Source organism: Peromyscus eremicus, chromosome 5, assembly GCF_949786415.1.
Source record: "Peromyscus eremicus chromosome 5, PerEre_H2_v1, whole genome shotgun sequence".
Lineage (NCBI taxonomy): Eukaryota > Metazoa > Chordata > Mammalia > Rodentia > Cricetidae > Peromyscus > Peromyscus eremicus.
Window position 1 is genome coordinate 67,243,909 of NC_081420.1, and position 13,175 is coordinate 67,257,083.

Here is a 13,175-nt window from a genome sequence, read left to right on the forward strand (position 1 = left end):
TACTCTATCAAATTAACTTGGAGAGAAATTTCTTTGACACTGTGAACAGTGTCATACACTCTGTTTAGAAGTAGTGAAATGTACCCCATAATTACAGCAAGCTGAAAATGACCACATAGTCAAAATTACTGCTCATAATTAATGTACTTTATTTATGGCAGAGATGTATCATTTCGATTTTTACACATGTAGCTTTTGTCACCGCACTTAGTATGACAAGTTGTCATATCTTTGACCTACGTTCTTCTGATATTTACTACTTCACCTGAAACTTGTTGAAATATGTAGGGAAAACATTATTAATGAAAAGCTTCAATATAAGGGACTACAATTAGATTTTTATACTATACAGCAACTAAGGTGTAAAATATTTATTTTTTAAAAAAGCATTCCTTGTAAATGTACCAGAACAAATGTCATCAATAAAAACACCTGAGTGGTTCACTATGTGTTCACAAAGATTACAGCATCATGTTGCTTTCCCAAATCTTTATGGTGATAGATTCTAAAAATTTAACTTTAATTTTCAAAGAATAGTGAACATTTATTGTTCTGTGGAAAGCATAATAGTTGACATTTATTTTTATTTATGCATTTATTTTGTCTGTGGTGTGTGTATACGTGAGTGTGTACCTGTGCCTGCAGATGCTTGGCATGTGTGGAAACTGGAGGTTCATATGGTGTGTTTTCCTCTATTGCTGTATACCTTGTTTCCTTGTTTTGTTTGTCTAAAAACTTGATTCAAGAGAAAGTATAACATTGACCTCCAGTTGGAATCTGGAAGACATGTTGTTGAGGTGCTCTGGCTTCTTCTATCAGCATCCTGATGCTATCAAAACAAAAAATACTACTCTTTTTGGGTGCAGTGTCTCTTCCCTGAATCTGGAGCTCACTGAGTGGTTAGACTGGCCAGCCAGTTCCATGGATCTGCCTTCTTCCACCTGGCTAGGGCTAGGATTGCAGAGTCATGCTACCCACCTGCTTTTTCATGTGGGCTGGAAATACAGAGACACACTGCCATATCTGCTTTTTCATGTGGTCTAGCACTCAAACTAAAGCTTTCACGCTTGTATCACAAGCATATTAGCTACTCCCCAGTCCAACTTTTTAACTGATAAAACATTGGGATGAGAAAATACCTGATTCCAAATTTTGTTCTGTAGACAATTTCAACATTTGTAAAACTCATTGTCATTTTTACCCTGAAAAGTTTTGCACCTTTTTAGCTGCCCAAAGGTTTGGGATGCAGAGATCATGTGGTACACTACACTCCGTTTTTCACACATTGCCTTGCGAACAATTAATATGATTGCATCAGTAGCAGCTAGCTGCTACTATGAGAAGAATTATTTACATGGACTTTCTTCCTCTGGACAACACTGTGTAACTTATAGTCCCCAAATAGTAATATTGAGCATATTACCTAATTAGGGAAGGTAAGAGGGAAAATGAGAGGTTTTAATTATGCTCAGACAGCAGGGTTAAAATGCAGGCCATTTTGGACCAAGCCAGAAATGTTGTCACTTTATAGTAGAGGATTTTTATTTTAGGGGATGTATCTCTATGAATTGGGAGATCCCTTGGGAATAAGTGGAAAGGTTCAGGACCTTAGAACTTTAAAGCACATTTTGGAGATGAAGTATATATTTAATGTCTTATTTTTATACTTCACTTCCTGACTTAAAAGAGGTGTGAGGTGGTCTACAGCTAAGTAAGCTCACAGAAGATGAACAAAGAACATTTTATGAATGACCAAGGACACAACCATAGCTAGTATACAGGTCTTTATGATTGTGTCAGTCGCAGAATAGATACCCTTTGGGGAGTTACTTCTTGTCAATAACCACACCTTCTAAACTGTCTATCCAGAGTTCAGAAAAGGAAAGATTATCCAGGAGGAATAGGTTTCAGATGAGGGAGGGAGTGAACTACATTCCCTTGTTACATTAGTTCATGTAAGTTTTTGTTTTTTTAACTTCTTTGTAGTTGATTTGTCTTTATTTAGGGAGAATTCCATTGAAAAGTGAAAAGATCTACTTGTAAAGACAAACCTGTCATCACGTATCCATGTTTCCTTCTCTACACATTACAGCAAATCACCTCACCTGGGACTTCGAGTCTGGTTTCTGTGGCTGGGAACCATTTCCCACAGAAGATTCCCACTGGGAGGTGATGGAAGCGTTGCACAGTGGAGGACACCCTGAGGCTGGTCACACAGGGAGCACAAACCATGGTAAGGGATTCTCTTTTAAAGGAGTTTTCATTCATGTTGAAGTGCTGATGCTATGCATTTTTGTTTCTAATTACAGACTAAATGGAGCTTTTGTCTGTCTTGTCTTAACTCCTTCTGACCTGATTAATAATTAATTGCTAGTTAATTGGGTGCCCTGAAAGGAGCATTCTTAAGACAACTGTCAATTTTGTTGTTGCATTTTTAAAGAATATTATAGTGATGATGTAAAGAGGGAGATAACATTTCTGATAAATTGTACAGTAGGCTTGCTTCCTTCCTTTAAGCATTCCAAGTCTTGCAAAACAGAAAGAAAAAAATAGTCTTATCTTCTATCTGGAGGCAGAGAACAAGGATTTAGCACTATCTATAAAATCTGAAAATACTTTAGACTATATACTACAAAATATCATTACAACTTTTACATATCCTTGTGAAGTCAAGGAACCATAACTACCTACAATGTTCTGAAAATGCTCTGTGACTCTCTTAGGCACACATAATGGCTTTGCTCTCCAGTTCTTTGTTTTGTTTACATTTTTATGGCATAGCACACACACACACACCTAATATTACATTAACTTTGTAATCACACAGTTGGCGGTCTAGATCATTTTCATGCTCATTGGGCATTACCCTGCTCCTCCTTTGAGATCTATAAAGAAGTATGCCAAACACAAATCTTGGCAGAATTTTTAATTATAGTCTTTGGAAACTGGGGTTGGTGGAGCATTGGAAGGGATTATGGAGGAAGATTGTTGGTTACAACTATAAAACTGGTTCATTGCTGACTGGTACAGTAAGTTCTTGCCTTTTTGCTTATTGGGCCAGTAAGCCTTAGCTTTCCTTTAATGTTCTGTTCCACAGTGACTTAAAGTTTAAAGTAGATATGAGTGGCAATTTTCTTTGTAAGATGATGTGGATTGTTTCTTTTTTCTGTACCCAGGCACATCATTAAGCCAATAGCATGTATCAGAGCTGGTGCATGGTAGTAGAAGCTATGGTCTCCTTGTTTGAGGCAGGCAGAGTCTGGTAGCCAAAGCTGGTAAGCAAGGGATCACATTCAAACATGCTGAAAGTTGTAAGGGCTGGAGGGTGGTGGTTAAATTGAGATAGAGGGGCTTACCTGAGAATGATCCCCAGTACAGCATTCCTGAAGGGAAACAAGGAGCCAGGAAGGAAGACAGAGGGAACTCTAAGGAGATGGCAAAACTAAGGAGGGGTACAAGGAACGTGTTTCAATTAGGGAAACGTCTTGGAGGGAGATGGGAGAATTGCTAGGATCTCTGTTTGAGCCTTGCTTATGATTAGACATGACAGAGGAGAGGAAAGGGTACCCAGGGCTTTGAAATTCGTCTAGAGGACAATAGAGGTCTTATTAGGCAAATTGAAGCCTGTGACCAATCATATTTGTTGGAGAAGGCTATCTGGGTGAGATTTGGGGACAGAAGAGAATAAAAGGCTGGAGTAGGGCAGACAGATATGCAGTAGCAGTAGAAACATGAGGACCTGAGCAGAGGCTGAGATTCCCAGGGGAATCTGTGCACAGCTGTCTTGTGGTGATTTGATATGAACTTCACCATGACTAGGTTTGCGAGACTGCACTGTCAAGGGCTGGGCCATAGCAATGGCATTGTGTAAAAGTACTTCAGCTTTGTTAGCTATAGAATATGGAAAACAAAATCCTCCCATGTGTAGTCATGAAAGATTTTTATGAGGCATTAAGTACGATTATACTTGCTAAGGATTTTTTCGTATAGTAAGAGCTCAAAAGTCTGTTCCAACAGGAATGCTGGACACAGCACCAATGGTGGGCCTGAGGACTACTGTCATTGCGTATTTGTGGTAGTGCTGTAGTTGTTTTTTTTTTGTTTTTGTTTTTTTTTTTTTTTTTTTTTTTTTTTTTTTTTTTTTTTACTCTTTGGAGACCTGCCACCTAGCTCCCAAATAAATATACAGAGACTTATCTTTACTTATGAATGCCCGGCCTTAGCTTGGCTTTTTTCTAGCCAGCTTTTCTAACTGAAATTAACCCATTTCTATTGTTCTATGTTTTGCCTCTGGGCTTTTTACCTTTCTTTATTCTATATGTCTTTCTTTACTTCTTACTCTGTGGCTGGCTGTGTGGCTGAGTGACTGGCCTCTAGTGTCTTCATCTTCTCTTTTTCTTGCTCCTCGGTCTTCCTCTCAGTCCTAGATTTCTCCTCTTATTTATCCTCTCTGCCTGGCAGCCACACTTATTTCTCTCTCCTGCCTAGCTATTGGATATTCAGTTGTTTATTAGACCAATCAGGTGTTTGAGACAGGCAAAGTAACACAGCTTCACAGAGTTAAACAAATGCAACATAAAAATTATGCAACACATCTTTGCATCATTAAACAACTATTCCACAGCATAAATAAATGTAACACATTTGAAAATAACATTCAGCAACATAGTGGCATTAAAATGAATGTCTGTGTGTGTGTGTGTGTGTGTGTGTGTGTGTGTGAGAGAGAGAGAGAGAGAGAGAGAGAGAGAGAGAGAGAGAGAGAGAGAGAGATGCACTGGTATATGTCAGAGGTCAGAGGACAACTTTTGGGAATCAGTTCTTTCCTTGTACCATGTGGGTCCCAGGAATCCTACTCAGGTCTGGCACCTGTTGATACATATCTCGAATTTATTGTCTATATAAAGAGTGGCAGATAAACAGGTCATACAGTATATAGGCTCTGGATTCTGGCCTCCTTAAATTAGCACTATGGATTTAATAATTACACTGATTTTCCTCCTTTTTAACTCGAGTAATACTCCATTGTGTGGACAAACCACATTTTATTTATTCACTTATCAACTGAAGAGATTTGAACTGTATATGTCTCAGTCCTGAGTGATATACATTTTTCACTTCTCCTGTATTCTGTGTCCAATGCTTGTAATATATTTTATGTTAGTTGGCTAGGGACTCCACTATTCTGGGTCCTTTGTCATGTGTGGGAAATAAGTGTTCAGCCACTATTGGTGAAATTATTTAGGCCACTCCACGTAGTTAAAAGGAGATTTATTTAATGGCGTAACTTACAAATTAAGGAATAGGTAGGTCGCGGGGTCTGGGGAAGGTGTATCACAGTCCAGCGGTGTTCTCTGGAGCTCTCCTCTGTCTACCTCCACCATCCAGCGTCCTCGAACCAAGCGAGCGTTCGCCGATCCGGATCTCGGGTCCCCAGGCACCTCCCTTGGCCCCGCCTTGTAGGCGTGACAGTTGCCGAAGTCTCAATGGGGGTTGGAACTTCCAGAACAAAGCTGGAATGGCTACCCACTACATCTCCCCCTTTTTGTCTAAATAAGAAAGTTCTAACCTAATACAAGACTATATACAAAGGAATGGTTATCAAATATTGTCCAGGAATAATGAGGGATAATGACCTAGATAAGATGGAACTACAACCAATGCAAACAATATCAAGCAAGAAACACATATTAAAATCCAGAGAAGTATAGAGCATAGATAAATGGCATGTTACAAAGATCATTCCAAAAGGTGTCCTACCCTAAAGAACCTGAATCTAATACTTAATATGTTCTATCTACTAAGTTGTAACTATAACTGCTAGTCTTCAATCCCATCAAAGACCTGAGAAGGAATATAATGGTACCTGAGAAATGGTAGATGGATGCAAGCAACTTTCGGGAATCTTGCGAGAGTAGACCGAGACAGCTGGCAGCCTGGACAATCACCTAATGTTTCTCAGCATTGTTGGTGCATTCAAATTGGCTACAGGCCTAAAGTATCTGACAGACCATTTTCAGAAGCAGGAATTCTGAAAGACCATCTTACCCTGTCTTGGCAGAGTACAGTGGTCGCTTTCCTTGTGTCCCGCTTGTCCAGAAAGGATAGCATTGCATTTGTACTGTCAGCTGTCGAGGCAAGGGCAGTTCTTTGCCCAGTAGGCCATTTTGTGCCAAGAAGACAAACTTCCAAATGGAAATGTCTAGAAGCCCAACATTCTCTCGGGATCAAATTGGTGCAGCCAGGAGCAATTGTGTCTCGCATCAACAGAATTCTAAGTTATTTAAATGCCATATTCTCTAGGTCTATGAAGTGTTTGAAGATTACCTGTCCATCTGACCTATGTATCTGTAAATCTGTATAACCTGACTAACGTAACTATAGAGATGACAAGCATAGGTGACTATAAATCTACAAGTCTTATCTACTGAAATAACCTAAGGACTAAGGCTTCACGTAAACAAGGTAGACAGTCTATAAGCAAGTGTATGGTAAAGAACGATGACTTCAAAGTTGTGACAATACACAAGATGTTATAACAGAGGTAGGAGTGTATAGTGTGATATACAATATGACAATAATCTTAAATATATATCAATATTTATAACAGAGGTAGGAGTATGTAGTGGGAAATGCAATATGACAATAATCTTAAATATATATCAATATACCGAATATCCTAAACAGAAGTAGAACATACATAAAGTATGACAGATATAAATTTACATTTGTATCAATATACAAACATTTCAAATAAGAGTAGAAATATATGTACATTATACCAAGTATAGTTCTGTATTTGTATCAATATACAAATTATCTTAAACAGGAATATAAAAATAGTTTACATTTGTATCAACATATAAGAATCCATAACAGTGCAAATTACAGTGCAAATTATTTAAGGCTGCTATTTTACTAAATTTGTTTACTAGTATACACAATAATCTACCATAATGTCTTATACGTATCCATTCCATTTCTTCTTTTCCTTTTTTTTTTTTTTTTTTTTTGGGAGTACTGAGTTTAATATTTCCTTCCACCCCCAACCCTATAACCATCATCCATAACCCTGAGAATTATGAAACCTAAGGGAGAAGGGGCGTCATTTTCTTAGAATTGCTTCCTGTTGTTTAGGGGGTGATGTTATCTCTGTTGGGTACTGTGAGAAAGCGCAGATAGTTAAATTTCAGTTAGACTAACTGTAGGTTCTGCAGCAAGTCTTAGAGTAATGGGTAAGATTGTCTGAAATTCTGGTAAGAAGTGTAGTATGATGATGATTACCATGGCATCATTCTGGATTGGGTAGAGTTGTTGTTGGGGCCCCATCTTCCTTCTGGAGACTTCTGAGATTGCTATTAGAAAAACTTATTTGTTATCAAAATGGAAGATTTGGATTTAAAGAGGACATAGCATATAAGAAAGGATTCTGAGAAATCAAGAGTAAGCATGGAGAGAATTAGAATCTAAAAGACAATGGTCCCTTTTTATTGGTTTCCTTCTGTCCCACAACAGAGGGCTCTTCTGATATGGTACTGAAGAATCTCTCAAACTTTTCTTTTAGCAATGTGCTTGGGTTTAGAGAAGGAGTGAGCCAATTCCATCTCCAAAGCCAGCTTGGCTTATAATTGAATTGGGACCACAACTTTTCTATATTGATAGAGAGATAGATGTTAGACAGTGAGATTTTACCGTGTGTAGATTGGTACCAATAGATTCTTTCTTTCTGCTGTAAACATCTGGATATCCAAGGCCTTATGATTTTTGGAAGATGGGTATTTCCATTATCCTGGAAAGACAAAAACAGAACCCTACCCCAACCTTGATTGTTAAATTTTTCTTACAACTTGTAGAGATGTCACATTGGTGGGTGATCTTTTACTTCACCTCATCAAGGGGTTTTTCCTGTTCAAATCGAATTTTTATTAATTTTGTTGGTATCCATAGCTTTTCTTCTCCTGCAGAAACAAAGGCAAAACCCCTTCCCCAACGTAGAACATATCCAGGTTTCCATTCTGAGGTCAGCACATCCTTGAAATAAACCGGTTGGTTTAGCTCGGGAGTTTTGTCTGTCGTCCAATGTCTCTCTGCAGCTGTTGTTCCTTTCTCATCAGCATTGAGAAAATTCAAGGTTAATAAAGCACTATGCAATCTATTTCTAGGAGTCATTGTTACCTGTTGCTGTTTATTTAGCATATCCTTTAAAGTTCGATTGGATCTTTCTATGACTGCTTGGCCTGTGGGATTGTGTGGTATACCTGTAACATGCTTTATATTGTAATAAGCAAAGAATTGTCTCATTTTATTGGAGACATATGCTGGAGCATTGTCTGTCTTAATTTGTACAGGTATCCCCATGATGGCCATAACTTCTAATAGGTGTGTAATCACAGAATCAGCCTTTTCAGAACTTATAGGAGTTGCCCATTGAAATCCTGAATAGGTGTCAATGGTATGATGTACATACTTTAATCTTCCAAATTCTGCAAAATGAAACACATCCATCTGCCAAATTTCATTTCTTTGTATACCTTTTGGATTGCTCCCTGCAGGTAATGGAAGTTGGTTATAGATGGAACAAGTAGGACATTTTTTCACAATATCCTTAGCCTGTTGCCAAGTGATGGAGAAATCCTTCTTCAAACCTTTGCTATTTGCATGGTATTTCTTATGATATTCTGAAGCTTCTAGCACATTACCTATTAGTAACTGATCAATCTCATTATTACCTTGTGCTAGAGGTCCTGGCAGACCTGTATGGGATCTGATATGTGTTATATATATAGGATGTTCCCTTTTTCTGATGATTTCCTGCAATTGTATGAATAATGAGGTTAATTCTGTATTATCAGGAATAAATTCAGCAGTTTCAATATGTAAAACAACTCTCTCTGCGTATTGAGAGTCAGTGACTATATTGAGGGGTTCTGTGAAGTCCATCAGTACCATAAGAATGGCATACAGTTCTGCCTTTTGTACAGAGCTGTATGGACTTTGTACCACTTTACTTAAGTCTCCTGATTTATATCCTGCTTTCCCTGATTTATTTGCATCAGTATAGAATGTGAGGACTCCAGAAATTGGCTTTTGTCGTACAATGTGAGGAAGGACCCATTCGGTTTTCTTTATAAATTCTATTCTCTTGCTTTTGGGATAGTGGTTGTTAATCTCTCCCAAACAGTTACTGCAGGCTCTCTGCCAGTATTCATTATCTTTCCATAGTGATGAAATTTCTTCATTAGTTAAAGGTACTACAATTTCTGCTGGGTCCATTCCTGTCAACTGGCGAAGTCTTAGTTTACCTTTTTGAATCAAATCAGAGATCTTTTCTATATAAGTCTTTAATTTCTTATTTGGTTTACGTGGTAGGAATATCCATTCCAATATAATATCTTCCCTCTGCATCAAAATACCTGTTGGGGAATGTCTGGAGGGGAATATGACAAGAATGCATTTAAGTTCTGGATCCACACGATCCACATGTGCTTCTCGAATTGTCTTTTCTACTAGAGCCAATTCCTTCTCAGCTTCGGCTGATAATTCTCTTGGACTATTTAATTCTTTGTCCCCTTCTAGAGTATTAGCCAAATTTTGTAGTCCATCTTTGGGTATTCCCATGATACCCAGTAAGTTGGAAATGCTTCCTAATAACTTTTGAAAATCATTGAGAGTCTTCAATCGATCTCTCCTTAGCTGTACCTTTTGGGGTCTAATTTTTTGTAGCTCTATCTTATATCCTAAGTAGTTAATAGAATCTCCTCTTTGTATTTTTTCAGGAGCAAGTTGCAGTCCCCAGTGAGGCAAAACTTTTTTTACTTCTTCAAACATGCTTTCTAATGTATCTAACTTTGGATCAGCTAATAGGATATCATCCATATAGTGATAAATTATGGATTGTGGAAACTTTACACGAATTATCTCCAATGGTTTTTGCACAAAGTATTGGCACAAAGTAGGGCTGTTTAACATTCCCTGTGGGAGGACCTTCCATTGATATCTCTTGACTGGCTGAGAATTGTTATAATTAGGTACTGTGAAGGCAAATTTTTCTCTATCATTTTCTTGTAAGGGTATGGTAAAGAAACAGTCTTTTAAGTCAATAACTATTATAGGCCATTCTTTAGGTAGCAGAGAGGGCAAGGGCATCCCAGTCTGTAGGGAGCCCATTGGCTGAATTACTTTATTAATAGCTCTCAAATCTGTCAGCATTCTCCAATTACCAGACTTTTTTTTAATAACAAATACAGGAGAATTCCAAGGGCTGGTAGATTCTTCAATGTGTTGAGCATTTAACTGCTCTTGAACCAGCTGTTCTAAAGCTTGTAGCTTCTCTTTTGTCAAAGGCCATTGTCCAACCCAGACAGGTTTATTAGTTAGCCATTTTAAAGGTAAGGCAGTTGGTATTTCTGAGAGGTCAACAGCAGTTGTGCTCTGTTTGTGAACAGCCTGAATGGTTGGTGCCTGATTTTTATAGCATGCGATGATATTATTCCTAGAAACATGCATTGGTCTGTATTCTTTTTCTGAAAGTGTAGGAATTTTAATCTGGGTATTCCACTGTTGTAACAGATCTCGGCCCCAAAGATTTACTGCTACATTTGCTACATATGGCTTCAGTCTTCCTCTCTGTCCTTCTGGCCCTATGCATTCAACCCATCTCGAACTCTGTTTTATCTGAGATAGGGTGCCAATCCCTAAAAGTTGGACATCTACCTCTTGAAGAGGCCAATTCGGATGCCATGATTTTGGTGTAATTATAGTCACATCTGCACCTGTGTCTACCAGTCCCTCCATAACCAGGCCATTAATTCGAATTCTAAGCTTTGGTCTTTGACCATTTATGGAAGTCTGCCAAAATATTTGTTTTATAGTGTTCTTTGTAACCTGTGATCCATCCATCAGAGCTGTTTTATCATCCATTGCAGTATCGGTTTTTACATTAGGCAGTGGTTTATTCAGTTGTCCTGGAGAGGAATTTCTTCCACAGTGGCTGGGAATGTTCGTACTACATTTGATTTGGGGGCCTGCAAGAGGCCCCCTGAGGCGTTTCCCGCCAGTAAAGGGTTACCTCGTATATCTATTTTTGATCTGCACTCACTGGTCCAATGTCGGCCTTTGCCACACCTTCTACATAATCCGGGAGGTGGTTGGGGTCTCCTGTTTAGGCTATTCCTAAAAGGAGTATTACTCCTAGGAGTACCCCATGTACAGTTTTTACTTATATGACCTGGTGTACCACATTTAAAACATTTGGTAACACGGGGCCTTCTTTCACCTCTGGGATTTGTCTCTCCTATCCAAGCCTCATTACTGTAGTTACGAGACTCAACACCATTAGTATACTGAATCCATTCTTCCAAAGGAGCTGATCTGATCTTTAATGGTGTAAGTATTCTTCTGCATTCTGCATTAGCATTGTCGAATGCCAAGGACTCAGTTAATACTTTTCTTAATTCTTTATCTGATACAGCTCTTGTTATAGCTGTGTTCAGTCTTTGTAAAAAATCAGTGAAGGGTTCGTGCGGTCCCTGAAATATCTTTGTGTATACCTCAGTTGGTTTTCCAGGTTCTGGAATTTTTTCCCAAGCATTTAGAGCTGCTGTACGGCATAGGGATATTGTATGTTCATCATAAATGGCTTGTACATTCCTGTCAGCAAAACATCCCTCACCAAGTATTTGATCTTGGGAGATCACAAAACCTCTGAGTTTACCTTGTTGTTCTAAATTTTTTGCCTCTTCTCTCAACCAGCTTTTCCACTGTAGCTGCTGACTATATTCTAGAACAGCTGAAATCAACTGATGCCAGTCATCTGGGATGATTCTATGTGAGGTAGACCATGAATTTAACAATTGTTTTACGTATGTGGAGTGTATCCCATATGTAACTACTGCTTCCTTTATATTTTTAAAGTCCCTTGTTGAAATTGGTTGTAATGTATATGTATTATATGGCTCGGGGTGTGTGTCATCCGCTGGCTTCTCATGGATGATAACAGGATAAGCCATTGTGTGAGAGCCATTTGGAGATGTTACAACCTCTATGGTCTTGCCCTTCTGCTTATTAGGTCCCTTGTCATGTTTACTGAGAGTTTCTTCTAAGGCCTGCAAACGAGCACCTAGGGTCTGTTCTAGGGAGTGAACCTCCTCTCTGGCAAGGGACTCCAGATTTCTCATGGAATCATAGAAGTTTTTATGTTCCTCAGAAACACATGATTCCATGGACCTTATCTTATCAATTAATGATAATCTTTCTTCCTTATATAGTGTCTGGAGAGTTAGTGTTCTGTCCATTAAATATTCACATTTATTATCAATAAGATCAATTTTTGGTACAAGCCTGTTTTGTAAATCCTGATTAGCAGATTCCAGAGAAAGAATCTTTTTCTCTAAGGTCTCATTGCTATCCATTAAAGCAGATTCCAGAGATAGAATCTTTTTCTGTAAGCCATCATTGTTAGTTTTGAAAGCCTGTAAATCCTGGTTAGCAGATTCCAGAGAGAGAATCTTTTTCTCTAAGGTCTCATTGCTATCCATTAAAGCAGATTCCAGAGATAGAATCTTTTTCTGTAAGCCGTCATTGCTCTCGCTTAAAGCCTGTATCAGTCCCAATAATAACTCATCTTTGTTCTTGTTTTTAAACCAGTGTTTGAACACTGTGTGAATTATTACGATGAATGCCAAAATGGTACAGGCCAGATATGCCTTAGGAAGGTCGTATATTTCCAGGAAGATGTCATTCATCATACAGGCAAAAAGGTTTTCAAATTCTTGTGAGGTAATGTTGTCAGCCATATTACCAGAATTACTCAAAATTTGTCAGTCAATTTTAAGGTGTAAAATTATCAGGTACTTTTACTTACCTTTCGTGGTTTTGGGGGGTGTAGTAGCACTTTTCAGCCAGCAGGTGGCGATGGTACAGCTCCAAAGCAGGGCCTGCTGGTGATCTTGGCTGACTGCAGATCGCTGGAGTCAAGATGGCGGAGCCGAGCCGCAGCTGGCGTGCGTGCACTCAGGAAGCGGAGGAGTGCCTCTTTCGCTGGTCTCGGGGCTAAGCTAGGGAGCTGAGACCGGACTAGCTGCTCCCTTTTTCGGGAATGGAACCGTGTAGGTGTTCCCTGGTTATATGGTACTTTGCAGGCGGGTTTAGGTACCCGCTAGCCGGGGAGGAGGCTG

The 13,175-nt window shown here is 38.8% G+C and overlaps 1 protein-coding gene across 1 annotated transcript in view; it reads left to right on the plus strand.

Moving 5' to 3' along the window:
• The window catches only part of Malrd1 (MAM and LDL receptor class A domain containing 1), a 609,872-nt gene that overhangs the window by 82,080 nt on the left and 514,617 nt on the right, over positions 1-13,175 (plus strand). The window contains exon 10 of the mRNA XM_059263620.1: positions 2,093-2,233. Within this exon, the coding sequence (XP_059119603.1) occupies positions 2,093-2,233 (141 nt within the window). The remainder of the gene's footprint in view (positions 1-2,092; positions 2,234-13,175) is intronic.